General features: G+C 39.5%; 1 protein-coding gene and 1 non-coding gene across 2 annotated transcripts in view; both read right to left on the reverse strand.

The window, feature by feature from the left end:
* Positions 1–2,282: 2,282 nt before the first annotated feature.
* LOC126260257 (mediator of RNA polymerase II transcription subunit 15) overlaps positions 2,283–20,908 on the reverse strand; it is a 165,811-nt gene continuing 147,185 nt past the window's right edge. Inside the window, exons 12-14 of the mRNA XM_049957585.1 lie at positions 9,882–10,051; positions 5,234–5,336; positions 2,283–2,976 (exon numbers count right to left, since the gene is read on the reverse strand). Of these exons, the coding sequence (XP_049813542.1) occupies positions 2,629–2,976; positions 5,234–5,336; positions 9,882–10,051 (621 nt within the window). The 3' untranslated portion in view covers positions 2,283–2,628. The remainder of the gene's footprint in view (positions 2,977–5,233; positions 5,337–9,881; positions 10,052–20,908) is intronic.
* On the reverse strand, positions 4,872–4,946 carry Trnas-uga (transfer RNA serine (anticodon UGA)). The gene has a single exon. It is a non-coding gene; the product is annotated as a tRNA-Ser (tRNA).

Genomic DNA, 20,908 nt, shown 5'->3' on the forward strand with positions numbered 1-20,908 from the left:
TTGATTCCTCTTCTCCCATCCGCACCCTGCTAACCCACCCCCCTTCCCGTAACACTCCACTGTTGCATCCGTTGGACACATTTCTGTTGCATTATGTCCAGGGAAAGTGGTTCTGTGAGCGTGGGGGGGGGGGGGGGGAGTGGATGGGGAGGGGGGGCTCTGAAGAAGGCTTTGGCTGAAAGCTTATATGAACAATCTTCTTGTCGTGCCTGCCTGCAACTCAACACGTAATTTTTACAGTGAATAGCAATCTATCCTTTTCATAATATTGTAAATCTTTCACTATTACATAAAGTCAACCAGTTTACAGAGATCTTTGCATAGTGTGCACTGTCAATCAGTCTGTTATTGTGAATCAGGCATATTCATCCAATTTCTCTTGTTGTTCCAGCTGCATGAACAAATTTTCTGAAATCCTGCTTAACTGTACCTAGCATGTATCAGTACCAATCCCTTGTACACTGATACTGCAAATGCATTGAGACTCGTCCATTGTTGCCCTATTTCACACAGTAAACAACTTATGTCACATTCAGATTAATAATTTATCACATTAAGTCTCAAGGCCTGTAATAAATATATTCTCCGGTTCATAAGTTTCAGGGCAGTCTCATCCAAAACTACTCAGTGATCCATAATGCCTCTCTCTTCTTCACAGCTGTTCTGAACTTTGATTTGTTGATTTGAAACTATTGTCACGTTCACACCATTCTTCTCCTAATGCTTTAGGGTGATCAACTACTAGGTAAATTCCTTCAGCGTATTTGTGCTGAGTTAAAACTAACTACTACTCTAACAACAACAATAATATTCATTCGAATAAATGTTCCACTCCCAGTACCTTTGAAGAAATTCTTCGATCACACAATGTATAATATTCAGTATCAGCAAGGTTGACAACACAGTACAGTGTTGTTCACATAACCAATAGTTATTGAGAAAGACAATTTTCAAAGCATTTGAAATTTTAGAAACTGTATAAGACATGTATTTTTCCTATATTCATGTCATCCCACATGTAACTCACACATATGCCTACTGCTTGTTGCTCCAGAGAACATATTCTCAAACTGGAAAATAAATGCCACCATGTGGATTGCTTTACTGGGTTTCATTTCCTGATAATAACAAGACACTTATTCTCTTATCCACCAGTGAGCTTGGAATTAAGAACGAAAATTCATGGCACCCATATTTCAGGGCAGAATCAATTTTATTACATAAAAGCTCTTTAATACACTCCTGTGAACATGTTTCATGCTTGATAGTCATCTCTAGAATTCATTCCATGTAGGCTTTCACGGCCGGCGTCTTCATCAGTAAACACTTCCGGGCTAAGCTGTCGTGGTCGATCTATAGAACTTCTTCTACCTGACGTTTCGTTCTCAACTACGGAGAACATCTTCTGAGGTGAGTCAACAACTGGCTGCTAGGAGCTGGGGCCGCCGCTTATATGGATGGCGCCCCCTACGATATCCATATAAGCGGCAGCCCCAGCTCCTAGCAGCCAGTCGTTGACTCACCTCGGAAGATGTTCTCCGTAGTTGAGAACGAAACGTCAGGGAGAAGTAGTTCTACAGATTGACCACGGCAACTTAGCCCGGAAGTGTTTACTGATCATCTCTAGAATTGTTGTACAGCTGCTTCCAAGATGGAACATTGTTATTGGACACCACTAACCAGTTATTTTAATATCCTTATTTTGATCACAATTGTCTTTTAAATTAACAATTTGAGCATTGTGATTTTTCAGTAAGTCAAATAGATTTTTCGATCAAGTTCTGTCTTTGTTGTTGATAATATATCCCTCTCTCCTCACCGACAACAGAAATACTAGTCACAAAAGCTAGGTAATGACCCCGATTACTTTTACACATCTACAGCAGCAATGTATATTTTCGCTCCAGAAGTAAGAACTGTTCTTGCAATTCTGTGTCATAATTTAACATATCAATCATTACAAACCAGCGTATGCAAGCAATTTAAAAAATATTGTTTCTATTAGCAGAATAAAACTCTTCACCAGAATGAACAATTTTCCATCACAACTGTGAATAAATAACCAGCAAAATAAAGCAAATACATATAAAAGGTTATGTAGAGATTGACATCAATTATTTGTGAATATTACAAAACTACGCCTTACTTCTGAAGACCCAATAAATACTTGTTCACTGGACAAACTGAATTTGAGTAACAGAAACATTAACAAGCATTACGAAAATTAGAGGAACTAATGGAAGAAAGGATGAAATGAAAACAAATCAGGAACCTCCACAATATAGTGTAATGTACTCTCAACTTTATTGATAATATTTACATATATACAAAATAATACAGTTATAGCACAGCGCCTCCAAAAGTTTGTTAGCCCTTTTTCTCCTAAATAAAACAGCAGTTCCAATAGAATTAACTTTACCTTCCCTCCAAATTAGTTTAAATTAATTATAGATCTCTCATAACTGAAGCTCACAACAATTCTGAAAGCATAAAATGAAACAATATACATTAACATTTAGCTGACACAGAACAGTGTAAAACGTACATATATCACACAGAAAACTATATACAACAAAATTTCCAACACAAAACGAATCATAACAGCCTAAGTGGTTCAGAAAATGTCATTCAAAGGCCAAGAAGAAGAGTAGCAGCAGACGTGCTTTGTGTTTGGGATGCAACTGTTGCTGGAGCGGATGCCTGACGAACACTCATCTCCCATGTATCAAGTAACTGTGACACAGAAAATCGTCCAGGCAGTTTCAGGATGCGTGATGCCAAAGCTTCTCGAACTGCTGCCAGGAACCCCGTGGAGCCATATTCATGTGGGGCCATATGGCATCTAGGGGGTGTTTGGGGATAATCCTCAGGCACTGATAGTGATACAGGTGGCACACATGGTAGATGTTTGTCATCTAGCCAACACAACAACTGCACTGCTCTTGAACCTGGTTGCTGTGTTGGATCAAGGCTAACCTGATAAAAGATTCAAAACAAGTTGTTTTCATTTCTCTTCAGTGACATTTTGCACAACTATAACTAAGATTAAAAATATTTTGTACCATGTTTATTCGCATCTGTCAAATCCAATGCTATATAACAAACCACACTTTTCAACTACATATTAATTTTGTATTTAGAAGAAAAACCACATAATTTCCAAAATACAATCAGGCAAATAATTACTCATAAAACTAGTGTGGGTAGTGAAAATGCTGTTAAACAAAATTGCTAATACTTATCAAAAAAAATTAAAAACATCTCTGTCTTCAAATGCAATACTGTTATCTTCTCTACATGTCTGAGGACCAGTGAAACTACCAATTACCCTCTCGTACGTGCAAGACTTGTAGATACATACATTATTGCTGCCTGGGTGTAAATAACTACACAAGCCAATCAAACTATATTTTTTATTGTTACACTATGTTAGGTAATAGCTTAATATCATGGTGTTTTGGACAGTAAATTGATATCTAACCTCAGATTTTTGCTATTGCGGTTTTGTTATGAACTTCAGAATTAGCAAAACTTAAGTAACTGGAATGAAAAGTAACTTAATTTTTCAATATGACCATAGGTGATAGTGAAATATAAAACTTGGAAACAATTCTTTTTTTAAAAAAAACACAAAAATCAAGTTTCCATTACATTACATTTCCTTTCACACTATTCCCAAATGCAATGCATATGCCACAGCTTTTTCTCTGATGAACTGCTTATTGTAGGTCTTCATTCAATTTAGGTTTTGTCAGTCTCAACCTCGGCAGATGACTGAACATCTCTGCTACATGGTGAGCAGCAATCTATCCTTTTCATAATACTGTCGTTATTCCATTCTGGATTTTCCACGGTTTAAATCTACTGATGAGAGTGCCTACACTATATTCGTTCATCCTCATCTGGACCATTCCTCCATGGCATGAGATGTTTGCCAAATAGAATTGATGGAGGAGATGAAGAATTGATGGAGGTGACGAAGAAGTTCAGAGGAGGAGAGCTCGTTTTGTATTTTCACAAAACTGGGAAAAGAGCATTACAGAAATGATGCCATACTTAGGATAGCAATCTTTAAAATAAGGCATTTTTCATTGTGGAGAGATGTTTTCAGAAAATTTCAATCACTAGTTTTCTCCTCTGAATGCCAAGACACTTTATTGACTTCCACCTACATACGGAGAAATGATAACCATGATAAAATAACAAAAATCAGATCTCGCACTAAAAGATTGGGATGTTCATTTTTCCTGAGTGTTATTTGAGTGTGGAACAGTAGATAAATAGTCTGAAAATCATTTTTTGCACTCAGTGCAATATACTTATGTGTGAATTGTAGAGCAATTATGTACACACAGACGTATATGCAAAACAAATGACAAATGGACACAAAGCAAATATGCTTTGCACATTCAACAATAAAGACTCCCATCCAAGCCAAGTGTGGTATATTTTACAGGCTTTCCTACAACTGTTTTGCAACACACTACAAAATCAAGACAAAATATCTAATCCGATGGCTCTCCATGTGTAAATTATAGTAAATATCTCCAACGAGGTCAGGCACAAGCTTAAGAACATCAACATTACAAAAACAGAGTAAATGTTATGAGACACTAAAAAAATTCAAATTATGAAATATCACAGTTGTTGCTGTGACTGTGTTGTTAGCATTTTCCATTTCCCGTCAAACGACATTAAAAAAGGAACATTAATGTCAAAAGTGACATGCAATTTCCATCTTAATAGTTGGTTCACTTAAGGGGCAATCATACAAATTACCAGCAGACACAATATTAAACTTGCCAGAATGAGATTTTCACTCTGCAGCGGAGTGTGCGCTGATATGAAACTTCCTGGCAGATTAAAACTGTGTGCCCGACCGAGACTCGAACTCGGGACCTTTGCCTTTCACGGGCAAGTGCTCTACCAACTGAGCTACCGAAGCACAACTCACGCCCGGTACTCACAGCTTTACTTCTGCCAGTACCTCATCTCCTACCTCCCAAACTTTCATCTGCGCATCCCCCCCCCCCCCCCCCCCCCCACACACACACACACAAGACCACAGTCTCTGGCTGCCAAGGCCAGACTCTCAGAAGATTCAGTGTGGTCTCGGCATCTCCGTTAAATGGTGAGTAGCAACTTTTCTTTTCACAATATAATCCTTATTTAAATTTCACAAAATAAATTTACATTAACTACAAATAAAATAATCTTTCAGAAAGACATAAACCTTAAATCGTTGGTCCAGTCGAGCAATTTCGCCTTGCAGAACATCTGGTATATCATTTGGCTGCTCTTCCACTTTCTTCTTCTTCAATGGTGGTGGCATCATCCTGCAGAAATTACACACATTGTTTCATTCACTAGCAGAATAATTAAGACAATTGCATAGGAAAAAGATCGTATTAATAACAAATTTATATTTTGCATTACTATTTGTACACCAAATAATCACTGCAAATGAGTGAAGCATAAAATATTAGTGAAGCAATGGTGCTTTCTGCAAAGTTGTACAAATTAATGGGCATGTGCCAATAAAAAATGGAAAAAAATCGTTTTATTTTTATCTTTACCGTACTTAGCAAGAAAATATACTGTAATAGAGAATGTACTAAATTCTTGTCCTGTTTGATATGATGTAACAAATACTTTTAATAATTATCTGCTTTCTGTAAGCTAACAGCAAATTACAAAATATGTTACAAAATATAACAGTTGCTCCCATATATTCTGAAAGTAATTTACCTGTCAACAGTTCAGTTCTTTATTCAATCGCTTACACACAGCTATTGGTGTAACAGCACTCATAGCTTCCAGTGATCCTAACAAATTATGCACAACATGTTACTCTACATACTCAAAGACACAGGGCAACACACTCACTTCAACTACGGACCACAAATGCTGAGGTCCTCAGAAGACATATTACTAACAAGGAAACCTCCCCATTGCACCCCCCTCAGATTTAGTTATAAATTGACACAGTGGATAGGCCTTGAAAAACTGAACACAGATCAATCGAGAAAACAGGAAGAAGTTGTGTGGAACTATGAAAAAATAAGCAAAATATACAAACTGAGTAGTCGATGGGCAACATAGGCAACATCAAGGATTGCGTGAGCTGAGGAGCGCCGTGGTCCTGTGGTTAGAGTGAGCAGCTGCGGAACGCGAGGTCCCTGGTTCGAGTCTTCTGTCGAATGAAAATTTTACTTTCTTTATTTTCGCAGTTACGATCTGTCCGTTCATTCATTGACGTCTCTGCTCACTGTAATAAGTTTAGTGTCTGTGTTTTGCGACCGCACCGCAAAACCGTGCGATTAGTAGACGAAAGGACGTGCCTCTCCAATAGGAACCGAAAACATTTGATCGCAAGGTCATAGGTCAACCGATTCCTCCACAGAAAAACACGTCTGATATATTCTATAAGACACTGGTGACGGCATGTGCGTCACATGACAGGAATGTTGTCGACCCACCTAACTTGCACACTTGGCGAATGGGTAAAAAGATTCTTCTACCTTGCCCAATTTAGGTTTTCCTGTGGATATGATAATCAGTCCCAAAAAAATGATGAAAACATAAGAGTTTGTCACATAAACTGCAACAAATGAATGCAACAGTTTCACAGTCGCACAGTTTTCCCTGTGCTCTGTCAAAACATATGTTTATTACGTTTTCAAATGTTTCCGTGTGTAGACCGTCAAATCCTGCATATGTCCAAGCAAATCTGAACATGTTGTGGAATTTTGGAGAGCGAAGTTGATTATGTGTGAGTGCCTGAACTTTGATAATTGTCTGAAAATAAAAAATTAAACTTTTCACTCGAGAGAAGACTTGAACTCGGGACCTCTAGCTCCGCAGCTGCTCACGCTAACCACGATACCACGGCGCTTGTAAGCTCACACTTTCCTTGATATTACCTACCTTACGCATGGACTACTCAGTTTGTATATCTTGCTTATTTCTTTCATAGTTCCACACAACTTCTTCCTGTTTTCTCGATTGATTTGTGTTCAGTTTTTCAAGGCCTATCCCTGTGCCAACTTGTAACTAAATCTGAGGGGGGGCGATGGGGAGGTTCCCTTGTAAGAACTGTGCAGGGAAGATTTCATGAAGGTCATATGTATGTATGTGCAGGGACCAGCCACAGATCTACACTCAGCATTCATCAAACAAGCAAATTCCAGTTTAACACAACAATAAACAGTAGCGATGCCATGTTTACCTAGAAGCCAGCACCAATAATTTTCCATCAAACATCCAAAGAACATATGCCTTTTGTCCTGGCAGTGCCCCAATGTATGGAGCTGTATACAAATGGACCTCTTTTATCTGCCCACATGAAACTCTGGCTGTGCAGATCTTCAGAGACATTGTCCCTGATGGTTGTGTGTATCCTTATGCTAAAGCAATAGGAGAGTTAATTTGAAGCTTTGCTGGTCTCTGTAGGCCTCTGCCCCAGATCCTTACTGCGCGGATAGGAGATTTGCAGGAAAAAGACGTGTTCGCTTCCTATAGGTCTCACTGGCATTACCGTTAACAGCATCACACATAAATGTGTTATGGCCCACTCCAGGTAACCATAGTTGATCTTGATGTCACCTGGGCTATACTATACTCACATTTCTGATTTTCGTATTAAATGTATATTCTACACTCAAACACGTTTCTTTGTGTGAAGCTCTGTTTTTCATATTTTCATTCTCTTCCTCCTCCTTCTTCATTCAGTTTGCCCAGTTGTAGGCCACTTTATTTCAACCCAGTCTTTCCTCAAGCTTTAACTTGCACCCATGAATTACAACATATGTTTGCATTTATTTCATGTGAAGTTTCTTCTTCTTCAATATCTTGCCAATTTTCAATTTTGGCTTTTCTTGTAAATACTGGTGTATTTCAGATTCATTCTTGAAAAGGCCACAATTGTGGTTGTCTTCATTCATGATCTCCACTACTTGACGAACATTTCTAACTTCACATTTATCAGATCACAAGAAAAAATTCTACTGGTCATTTTATTCTGGATCATTCATCTTATGTTAACATAGAATGTAGTCCTCATTTTCCACAAAGTGTCAGTCACCTTCTCCACATACAAATGCAGGTCTTTGTTATGCCACCTTCTAAACAAATCAGTCTCTCATCAAGCCTAATACCTTCCATAGCATATTTATTTCCTTTCTTCATACCTTCTTATTCAGACATTTCCTATTCATCACAAAGCAGGCTGCTGTGTATAGAGCCTCTAGTCAAATGACTGCACAAAAGCAGCTGAACTTCACAAAAAAGAACATGGGATTGTTTGTCATAAACACCTATAGTCAGCTGGTACATCTGTGTTCCTTTCTTTATAATGTCATTTTCTGTGCAGCTACCTAGAAACCATCATATTTGCCTTCCAAAGAAACACAAGAACACTTCTATCACAAGCTGCTTGACCACTGCCACAGATCTCATGTTGTTGTTGTTGTTGTTGTTGTTATCTTCAGTCCTGAGACTGGTTTGATGCAGCTCTCCATGCTACTCTATCCTGTGCAAGCTTCTTCATCTCCCAGTACCTACTGCAACCTACATCCCTCTGAATCTGCTTAGTGTATTCATCTCTCGGTCTCCCTCTACGATTTTTACCCTCCACGCTGCCCTCCAATACTAAATTGGTGATCCCTTGATGCCTTAGAATATGTCCTACCAACCGATCCCTTCTTCTGGTCAAGTTGTGCCACAAACTCCTCTTCTCCCCAATCCTACTCAGTACCTCCTCATTAGTTATGTGATCTACCCATCTAATCTTCAGCATTCTCCTGTAGCACCACATTTCGAAAGATTATATTCTCTACTTGTCCAAAAATATTTATCATCCATGTTTCACTTCCATACATGGCTACACTCCATACAAATACTTTCAGAAACGACTTCCTTACACTTAAATCTATACTCGATGTTAACAAATTTCTCTTCTTCAGAAATGCTTTCCTTGCCATTGCCAGTCTACATTTTATATCCTCTCTACTTCGACCATCATCAGTTATTTTTCTCCCCAAATAGCAAAACTCCTTTACTACTTTAAGTGTCTCATTTCCTAATCTAATTCCCTCAGCGTCACCTGACTTAATTTGAATACATTCCATTATCCTCGTTTTGCTTTTGTTGATGTTCATCTTATATCCTCCTTTCAAGACACTGACCATTCCATTCAACTGCTCTTCCAAGTCCTTTGCTGTCTCTGACAGAATTACAATGTCAAGATCTCATGAAACTTATCAAATCTCAAAGGCCTAGTTAAAATTCAAAAAAATAATAATGCAGTAACATATCACGACAAGTGTTTCCTGATAATGCAAACCAACAGATTTCCTTTTTCGCAAGGTAGCATTTATTGCCCAATTTTCTGCTGATTTTTCACTCAAAATCTTTCATTCATTCATTCTGGTAAGTTCCTATGGGACCAAACTGCTGAGGTCATCGATCCCTACTTAATCTAACATAAACTAACTTATGCTAAGGACAACACACACACCCATGCCCGAGGAAGGACTCGAACCTCCGAAGGTTGAACCGTGGCAAAGCGCGGCAGACCACATGGCTACCCCACGCGGACCACTCAGAATCTTGCATCTCCTTTGTCTCTATCTATTAAAAATGCACTGTGCATGAAGGACCACATATAGTATAGCAGCTATACATGCCACACCTCTCTCTCTCTCTCTCTCTCTCTCTCTCTCTCTCTCTCTCCAACCACCCCAACCCCCTAATGCATGGACATGCAGATGGATAGACATCCACACCGACACAAACAAAAGGATGCTACTTGAGTAGCCATGGATACTATATTTAAAATAAACTTAATGAAACAAAAAATTATATCAGATGTAAGCACTTACTTAATCTCGGGCCCGTACAATGCTTCTAAACATGGGCCAAATGTTCGCTGGAGAGTGTGATTTGCAAAAGAACTCTGTAAAGTATTGCTAACTGCCTCCAACAAAGGATTGAAGAGGCTATGCTCCTTCAAAGCGCTTATGTGAGTTGGAGGAGGAAGAATTCCCTCACCCTGTAAGAAAACTTCCATTAAGTAATGTACACCTGATTCCATCATGTTTTCAGATTCTGAAAGTACCAATACCAGAAAAAAAGAACAATTTTTGTAATTATTCAGATTGTGATAACTTAGGCCCTACCCAATTTTGATCAATTTTATGACAAATTTTGTCAATGTATAGGAACACATTCGGGAAAGGGGGGGAGGGGGCTATACTTGATTTAAAAGCAGTTAAAGTGAACTTGGTTTACTTAAACCAAGAAATAAATATACCTGTATTTGACAATGAATAAAGTGTCAAAAGTACCATGAACAAAAAAAATTACAGCAAACCTAAAATGAGACTAGGTTGTAAAGGAAGAAAAACATTATCAACAAAATCAACAAAACATTTTCATTAGGAACAATCAGATGTTGGAACCACACAGTGGGAAAAACAAATAAAATTATCACTTTAGTAAAAAAAAAAAACTCTTTTTACAAAGAGATTCAGAAATAAAATTAAATTTCAACTTTAACAAAACAATTATGAGAGGTAGAGTAACAGTAGTTTGATCACAACACTTATGTGAACATAATGAAGTCAAAAGCAAGTATATTTTTAGTGACAGAACTTGAGCACTGCTCGGCTGTCCTTTTCTCTAACACTGCTTCACTGTATGTCAAAAGTTGTGTATTAACCCTAGAAGTGTACACCAGGAGCTTTCTGTTTGTTACTGTGCATGCATCACTGCACGTACCCAGCCTGCTGTCACCAAAATAAATTCAGGATTGAGTCAGATCTAGTAGAGGACAGTCATTCATAGTTGTGAGGCATTTTTGGTTTAATTAATTTGACAGAAATATTTTTAAGAGTCACTGTGTTGACACACTGTGCAACTGTTCTGTCACTTAGTATGATGTTCATTTATGTGGACATGGTTTGTGGGGAATGATATTTTACTAATGGAACAAGCTATACGGGGAGCATAGTTAGTGGATCTCAACCGTGAAAATGACATAGATGATTTTCATGATGAAAGTAATTCTGAGGCTGATGCTCCAGCAGCAGATATGGACAATGGTGAAACTGAGTAGTCTGCCGAATCTTCAGACAGCAATAAGAAATTACTGTTGTCCACAGTACACATGATCATTGCTGTCTGTAAGTGGAGGGGCTGGCCTACTGCTGATAACATTGTAGTCTTTATTCCAACAGTGTGGTAATAATGAATGAATCAGGGTGTATACATGGACCAGAAAAAAAAATCTTGGATTTTTTCTGGATTTCCCGGATAAAAAACACACTTTTTCCCACGTGAAGATACAGTATATTTTCCCACGGAACTGAAAACTTACCAATACTTTGAATGGTTAACGTTTTATACATCATCGGAGTAGAACTTTCCACTGACATTTTCTGACTAGTTTACGAAAGTATAAATTCGAATTCCACCAAACACAGCACGTTAGTTCCCAAAGAATTGAAACTGAGTTTGCGATGCCCTTTTGTAAGCCAATCATAGCTCGTGTCAAGTGATCTCACCAGCCAATGACAGCAGATATTCAGAGCATAGGACACGTGATGTAGTCAGCCAATAACAACATCACTGTTAAGTAATGCGAACATACAAATAGGAAAAGTTAATGGTTTAAATTAATATACACAGTGTACCTACAAGAAAAACTAAGCTTTCACTTATAAAATAAGCTACAAGAGAAGTTAATCTTTCACATGTAATATTGACCTTTTCTGTGTATGTTACACTGTAAGGTGCATCACACAAATGTGCCAGTAAAATTTAAAATAATGAAATGCGTGTCTTAACGAGAGTCAAATGCTGTGTGGTTTAAGAAATTAATCACACATTCTCACACTTAACATAAAAGGAAATTTACATTTTCAACACTTTTCAAACCACCCGAGACCTAATGGAAATAGGTTCATTTCAGCAGTTGCCAGAGAGCGCCAGAAAACAGGCGTTATGGCACTTGCACAGCTACAATAGCGTAGGAAGCCCATATGGTCGTACATATAAGGCATTAAGATGTCTTACATTATGTTATAAAAGAAACAGGACATCAGAGGATACTCCAAGAGCATCGGAAGTTCGTAAACCATACTAAATTGTATAATTCAACTTGAAGTACACTGTAAATTTTCTTGGAGTACCAGTACTCTACTATCTCATGTTTGGTTCTTAATTATGACAAAATGCCATACATGCTAGAAGTTGAAAATGTGCACTTGAAATTTAGCGAACAGTAGGAGAATGAAACGCTTTGTTTCAAATAAATGGACTGCCTCAGGGGAAAAGATTGATAAAAGCCAAACTTCCTTAGCAAATCAGCAAAAGTAACTTCACTGCTCTGCCATGTGATTATTGCTTAACTGCCAAAAACATGGAAATGAAATAAAATCAGAAAAATGAAACTAATAATATATTTCAGCCTTCCGTAATAATGTGAATGTATTTTAATTCATTTGATAGCTCCCGGCCACAGAAATCCATTTTGTTTTCATTTGACACGGGAGCTGTAAATAGCAAAATCATGAAACGTAAACAAGGGTCATGTGGAGACCACCCCCTCCTACTACAGCTCAGAATGCTCTGAGCATGCGCGAATCTGGCAGCTTGGGCGCACCAGAAAAAATTTTTTCCGGCTAGCATGTGGCTTCAAGTAGCCAGAGAAGCAGGAGAAGGTACTCATCATATGCGACTGAACTGCGCATGCGCATGTGCAAGCTGGCAACTGCTCAAACGAACCTAATGTAAACAGTTGTGACGTCACACTCATCAGAAGCAGTCTATTGTTAAGAAGTACTGCTGCATAGTCTTTGTCCTAAGACCTTCAACACAGTTTGCTGTTGACAGAGGCTTGTGGGTGCACGGTGTTCTGTTGTTGTAAATGATGCATTTATTTTGCGATTAAAGTTTTATTTTTGTATTTTTCTCTCATTTATGTTTTATTGATGCAGTATTATTCCGCAGTAGTCGGATACAGTAATATTCTTTGTTAGAGTATCAGTTCTTACCAGTCAAAAAAATAAATAAATAAAAATAAAAAATAAAAAACTGAAAATTGAAACCGTGAAAACCTCCTGGCATTCCACATAATTCCTGGGTTTTTCCCAGTTTTCTCCAGGACGAAAAGTTCCTATGTTTTTCCCGGATTTCCCAGTTGTCCCGAGGCATATACATCCTGTGAATTTATCAATAACTGAGAACACCTCAAAATATTTGTGTAATACATGTACTTCATTAAATGAATACTATCTTCATCTAATTAAACTGCAAATAAAGTCTTTAGATCCAGAACATTTTCATGTATCTTCACTGAAAAGTTTCCAAGACAGTTTTTATTTAGTCTCAAATTTTGGATGCATTAACACTAATACTGATTTAAAAGTACACAAGAGACATGAAACAAAATGAGTTTAGTACATGAGAGTCCAAATTCATAATAAAATATTCTATTTTCAGGTGATATCTCCAATAAATAACTGACTATCACTGTTACTCTGGTACGCACTTCATATGACAATTTCAGAGGTCTACAATACTAGGCTTAACTGTTTTGTGATGGGTACCAATCCAACACCCTCAGCGACTCTGATCACACCAGAAATGGTACAAAGGGATATGACAGAGGCTTCAGTCACAATATTACGTAAAGGAAAGTTTCCACTCGCCATATAGCAGAGATGCTGAGTCACAGATAGGCACAACAAAAAGACTGTCACAAATAATGCTTTTGGCCTGTAAGGCCTTCGTCAGAAACAGACGACACACACACACACACACACACACACACACACACACACACACACACAAATGCAACTCACAGACACGACTGCAATCTCAGGCAACTGAGTGTGGCTGCAGATGCCTGAGACTACAGTCGTTTGTGTGAGCTGCGTTTGCATGAGAGTGAGAGAGAGAGTGAGTGAGTGAGTGAGTGAGTGTGTGTATCGTCTATTTTTGACGAATGTCTTACGGGGCGAAAGCTTTATTTGTGAGTTGTTTTTTCCTGTACCTATCTGCAACTCAGCATCTCCATCATATGGTGAGTGGCAATTTTCCTTTTCATAATATTGTTACATTTCATCCAAGATTTTCCATTGTTTACTTTTTGCCATAGGCTTCAGTCAAGATTTTCAACCAGAATCGGGGAGCTGCCAGAAAAATCTCTTTCAAGGCTGGCATTGCCATGGAAGAGAATGTAAGCGAGCTTGATAAATCTCTTCAAATTTTCACATCCACTCCTATTCCCAATGATTTTCATCCACAGTCAAACAACAGAATCATGATCCTCATGAAATTCTTTGGCTATTTCCTTTACTGAACTGATCTCTAGAAGATCATAGGTGATGGTATCAGCCTCATGACAACCAATGCAATTTAAAATGTAAGATGGTGTCCCTGCTATGGCTAACCATCCAATCGCAAGCTCAACAGTAACTGGCACTACTGGGACTACATATGTGATGCCCTTTCATAAAGGAATATGCCAGAGGTAATTTATCCAAAATTTTGGACAGACTTCATAAATGGAAGGCACTCCATCCTGAATGCCAAGATATCTTCTCTTATAAATCACACTGACCCTGGCCATTTTTGATTTCATACACAACGTACACTTTCCAGGATCACTCAGATCTATTTCGAATATAGCCTGGTCTGATGAATTTTATTGTTAATTCTCTCATAGCAGACTGGAGGGAGCTATAAAAGAAAGGAACTAAGAGGGGTATCTGACTGAAATGTAGTCCGAAACGGCTCAACCTGAGCAGCAATAATCTAAAACACAAGCTGAGCTTTCAACATCTTGTCCCTCAAAGACTTGCGCAATACTTGATAGCTATGACTCACAGGAATTCCAATAGTGACCTAACGTTCAGTTTACCCTTCACGTATGTTTCAACATTCACTAATATTTTTCAAGCCCAGACTAAAACCATTTTATTTTCCACCAACCTAACCTGAAAGCATAAAACTATCCTGTGGAAAAACAAAGGTGCCTGCAATAGTGGTGAAATCAAATTGGCAAGAAAAAACCTCTCAGAAAATGAACAGGGTTTCAACTAATGTTAGTACACTGTCTTAACGGCTTAACGCACTCTATGTTGGCCACATGTCCCGAGTCCAAACGCACAGGATCCTCTGGATTACCCTCAACTTTATGCTTGCTTTTCGGTTCTCTTAAGAATGCCTTAATAGCATTACAGCCATCCATGGACACCAAACAATTTAACTTTCCATATTTACCTCAGATGGGGATTAACAGCCACAAATTCGTCAACTTAACATTTTGCTACACTAGTTCCCAAAACAATTTGAAGTGAAATACCTACTCAAAACTTAGCTTCACGAAGTATCACAGAAATGTAAACAGATCCATCTGCTGTTTTGGCTAACCTTATTCAAAACTTCATCAAACACAATTGCAACCATGTCACATACAGCAACATTATCCTGTAGTTGTCAAGCAAAAAATGGCCCCAGTACAAACACAATGCTGTAATTTGTTCTTGACCCTTGGAGGCTATGACACTGTCTGGAAACACACCCAGTAGAACACTGACAAGGCTGCAAGTGTCATGAGAAAACTGGTGTCTCACAACAGCAGGTGCAAACAAATCTCTGCCTTCATCATGGCGTCCCTCTGTACATCAACTAGCATTGTTGACCGTTCCCCAGAAGTTCCTGCAATAGGAGCTTGATGCTCAAAGCGACTGCCTTGAGGTGGGACCTGATTGATGGTATTACACGCAACAAAAATGCACAAACTTATTATAAATATACTTTTCTTCATTAAAATTGGTAATTTTATTTCCCACATCGGTTTTACCCTTTTTATCATCGGAGTAGACGATTGGTCAAGTGCATCCAGCACTGGCAGGCAGCATTGCAGAAGCTACATATGATGCAGGAGGATTGGAGAAATGGCTGTTTGTGGCAGTTAGCATGGATAAAGGCAATGTCATCTTCCTAGCAGCCTAGAGCCAAGTGTGCTTCTTTCCCCTTGTATGACTGGACAAGGCCTGCTTGCCCATACTACTGAGGGAGAAGCTCGTTTTACACAGCTTGTATTCAAAATAGAATTTCTCAGATGTGTGTTCTGCGAACCACAAAAATTCTGGATCCTCAGTCCAGCGAACGCTGAATGTACAATTTCAGTTCTTTGAGTGAAGTCGAAGCTAATATAGGCATTATTTATATAGGATCACAACTAAACAATATAGTAAGATGTAACTAAGAGATCACGAAGACAGAAAGCCACTAAAACATTTCGTAACCCAGACTACTTTATTTCCTGTGAGCAACCTCCACCCAATCCCACATTTAAGTCACTCATAGACTAGGTGCAAAGGAAGGCAACATCTTTCTTGTGTGCATGTAAGTGAAAGTAATTTACAGTGAATATGAGCCACAGCAGGATCGGAAATGTCGGTGAGCAAAGAGAGAAACAACACATGGAGCTGCCCGTACTGCCTACAATCCCCACTCTCCATCTGGCCACCTGTGTTGCACTGCTCCCATTGCAGGTGTAAACTCAACATTAACACAACCAATCACAGCATGATGGAAGCCCAAGACATGCTTATTAGTATACCAATGACATTATTTTATGCCTACCACTGGAGCCGTATAATAAATCTTATTCGCCCAAAACAGACTCAGTTCTGGCTGAATGTACATACTTCAAGGATAAAGGAGACCACTCATAGAAAAAGCAGAAGTGTTGAGTTGTCAACAGGCACACACGAAACAGGAAGAAAAACTTGCTGAATTTTGGTATAAATTGAACTACACAAGAAACACACACACACACACACACACACACACACACCTGTGCCCCTGACAGTGTTGGCTAAATGTGAAGTGTCAGGATTGCTGTTCGACACATGGAATAGGGCGAGGTGGGGATAGGACAGAGGAAGGAGAAACTGTTGGGTGGAATGTACCAATTTCCTGGACATTGACCTCCTCCTCTCTAATGACTTCATCCACATCTCTGTCCATATTAAACTCAGAACTCCCTTGTCCAGTATGCTGAAGATCTCATGAGAGTCTACACATACAAGCACTGTCTCCCAAATTTAGATTTAGTCCATAAACAGATTTACCATGCTGTATCCTTACACACCTCTAACCAACCAATCACCCCAAGAATCAGCCACAACCCCCCCCCCCCCTTCCCACCCGTCATCCAATATCAGCTTGGACTTTAACCACTTCGCCAAGGTTTGATTATCTATCATCTAACCCAAGATCCTTTCCATGCTTCCTAAAGCACTTTCCATCACCCATCCAACCCATGCAACATCCTTGTCTATATCTACACCATGCCCACTTCCACTTCCTTGCCAGAGAGATCATATCCCTATGGAAGACCAAGGTGCAATAACTGTCCAGTCCATCCACCCAGCACCTCCTACTCCAGTCCTGGCACAGGCTTATCCTACCCCACCAGCGGCAGGGCCACCTGTGAAAGCAGCCCCGTCATATAGCAACTCTGCTGCAATCACTGAACAGCTTTTTATGTAAATATGACAGCAGAGAAGGTGTCTATCAGAATGGATAGCCACCGCCAAGCTGTGGCCAAGAACAAAGACTACCATCTGGTGGAACAACACGCAGCTGAAAACCATCTGCTCTATTTCAATAACTGCTTCACAACCTAAATCATCTGAATCCTTCCCTACACCACCATCTTTGCTGAACTATGCAGACCTTCCAGGCATCAATTTCCATTAACCCTCTGTCACCACAAACTCCACTCAACAGTTTGCCCTTCCTCTATCCTATCAGCCCCAACTAATTCATGTCTCTACACCACCTTCATTGTGGACCACACTCCACCAGCCCTGACACCCACACGCCTAGCTTGTGCACCTGCCACCCCTAACTTCTTCATTCCTAGCCAGCGAACAGGCTTTTTGCTTCTGAGCCACTAGTTACCCACCCACAATACCTATTCTCGCTTATCACCTCTCTCTACCTCTACCCAACCCAACCCCAGTCCATCTATTATGTTGAACTGCAACCCTGGCATTGTGCAACCAGCTGGCACGACATAAGGGCAGAGGCGCACGCACGCTTGTGTGTGTGTGTGTGTGTGTGTGTGTGTTTTATTGTACTACTTTGAGAAATGATTTATTCTGAAAGCCAGCAAGGTTTTTTTTTTTTTTTTTGTGTCTGTTGACAACTCAGCATTTCTGCTTTTCAGTGCATGGTCCTGGTCTCCTTTACTGTTACTTAAAAGTATTTACAGCGATCAGCTTAACAACTGTTTACAAACTATAATAGTAATTTTTTAGTATAGATCTCAAAAGTGTACTGTAGGCAAACCTATCATGGCTTATCCTGGTTCAAAATAAATGGATTCAAGGAATCCACAGACTCCCCTAAAAGGACATATCTGTCATCACATTGTCCAGTAAACAAAGCAATATTTACATTTGAACAGGTGTAAATGTAGACCAGATCAAATACACTTCACACAACTTGCTGGTCACACTGCCTCACAAACTGACAAAACAGCAGCACAACAATAAACCAGGGAAGTGTGGCCAAGGTGCAGAGACAGATGTACAAGCAGTTCCATGTCCACAACAAACATTTGCTCAGTTTCATTCGGCACACTCAGTTTGGCCAGTTACAGCCAGAGTGGGCTGGCTGCCTGCTGCATTGGAATGTGCGGGTGGAGGGGATGGGGGATGCCGAAACACTAGTGACGGGTTCTGGCACAGCTCTTACAAGGAGAGGTCCCTAGTGGTGGGATCAAATTTTTGAAACCATCTATACAGTTATGTAGGTTAAGATCCCAGGTATCAAACACTGGTAGGCCCTCATTTGCCGGCACGACATAAGGGCAGAGGTGCACACACGCTTGCGTGTGTGTGTGTGTGTGTGTGTGTGTGTGTGTTTTATTGTACTACTTTGAGAAATGATTTATTCTGAAAGCCAGCAAGGGTTTTTTTTTTTTTTTTTGTGTCTGTTGACAACTCAGCATTTCTGCTTTTCAGTGCATGGTCCTGGTCTCCTTTACTGTTACTTAAAAGTATTTACAGCGATCAGCTTAACAACTGTTTACAAACTATAATAGTAATTTTTTAGTATACATCTCAAAAGTGTACTGTAGGCAAACCTATCATGGCTTATCCTGGTTCAAAATAAATGGATTCAAGGAATCCACAGACTCCCCTCTAAAAGGACATATCTGTCATCACATTGTCCAGTAAACAAAGCAATATTTACATTTGAACAGGTGTAAATGTAGACCAGATCAAATACACTTCACACAACTTGCTGGTCACACTGCCTCACAAACTGACAAAACAGCAGCACAACAATAAACCAGGGAAGTGTGGCCAAGGTGCAGAGACAGATGTACAAGCAGTTCCATGTCCACAACAAACATTTGCTCAGTTTCATTCGGCACACTCAGTTTGGCCAGTTACAGCCAGAGTGGGCTGGCTGCCTGCTGCATTGGAATGTGCGGGTGGAGGGGATGGGGGATGCCGAAACACTAGTGACGGGTTCTGGCACAGCTCTTACAAGGAGAGGTCCCTAGTGGTGGGATCAAATTTTTGAAACCATCTATACAGTTATGTAGGTTAAGATCCCAGGTATCAAACACTGGTAGGCCCTCATTTGCCGGCACGACATAAGGGCAGAGGTGCACACACGCTTGCGTGTGTGTGTGTGTGTGTGTGTGTGTGTGTGTGTGTGTGTGTGTTTTATTGTACTACTTTGAGAAATGATTTATTCTGAAAGCCAGCAAGGGTTTTTTTTTTTTTTTTGTGTCTGTTGACAACTCAGCATTTCTGCTTTTCAGTGCATGGTCCTGGTCTCCTTTACTGTTACTTAAAAGTATTTACAGCGATCAGCTTAACAACTGTTTACAAACTATAATAGTAATTTTTTAGTATACATCTCAAAAGTGTACTGTAGGCAAACCTATCATGGCTTATCCTGGTTCAAAATAAATGGATTCAAGGAATCCACAGACTCCCCTCTAAAAGGACATATCTGTCATCACATTGTCCAGTAAACAAAGCAATATTTACATTTGAACAGGTGTAAATGTAGACCAGATCAAATACACTTCACACAACTTGCTGGTCACACTGCCTCACAAACTGACAAAACAGCAGCACAACAATAAACCAGGGAAGTGTGGCCAAGGTGCAGAGACAGATGTACAAGCAGTTCCATGTCCACAACAAACATTTGCTCAGTTTCATTCGGCACACTCAGTTTGGCCAGTTACAGCCAGAGTGGGCTGGCTGCCTGCTGCATTGGAATGTGCGGGTGGAGGGGATGGGGGATGCCGAAACACTAGTGACGGGTTCTGGCACAGCTCTTACAAGGAGAGGTCCCTAGTGGTGGGATCAAATTTTTGAAACCATCTATACAGTTATGTAGGTTAAGATCCCAGGTATCAAACACTGGTAGGCCCTCATTTGCCAGCACGACATAAGGGCAGAGGTGCACGCACGCTTGTGTGTGTGTGTTTTATTGTACTACTTTGAGAAATGATTTATTCTGAAAGCCAGCAAGGTTTTTTTTTTTTTTTTTGTGTCTGTTGACAACTCAGCATTTCTGCTTTTCAGTGCATGGTCCTGGTCTCCTTTACTGTTACTTAAAAGTATTTACAGCGATCAGCTTAACAACTGTTTACAAACTATAATAGTAATTTTTTAGTATACATCTCAAAAGTGTACTGTAGGCAAACCTATCATGGCTTATCCTGGTTCAAAATAAATGGATTCAAGGAATCCACAGACTCCCCTAAAAGGACATATCTGTCATCACATTGTCCAGTAAACAAAGCAATATTTACATTTGAACAGGTGTAAATGTAGACCAGATCAAATAC

Source organism: Schistocerca nitens, chromosome 5 (genome assembly GCF_023898315.1).
Source record: "Schistocerca nitens isolate TAMUIC-IGC-003100 chromosome 5, iqSchNite1.1, whole genome shotgun sequence".
NCBI lineage: Eukaryota > Metazoa > Arthropoda > Insecta > Orthoptera > Acrididae > Schistocerca > Schistocerca nitens.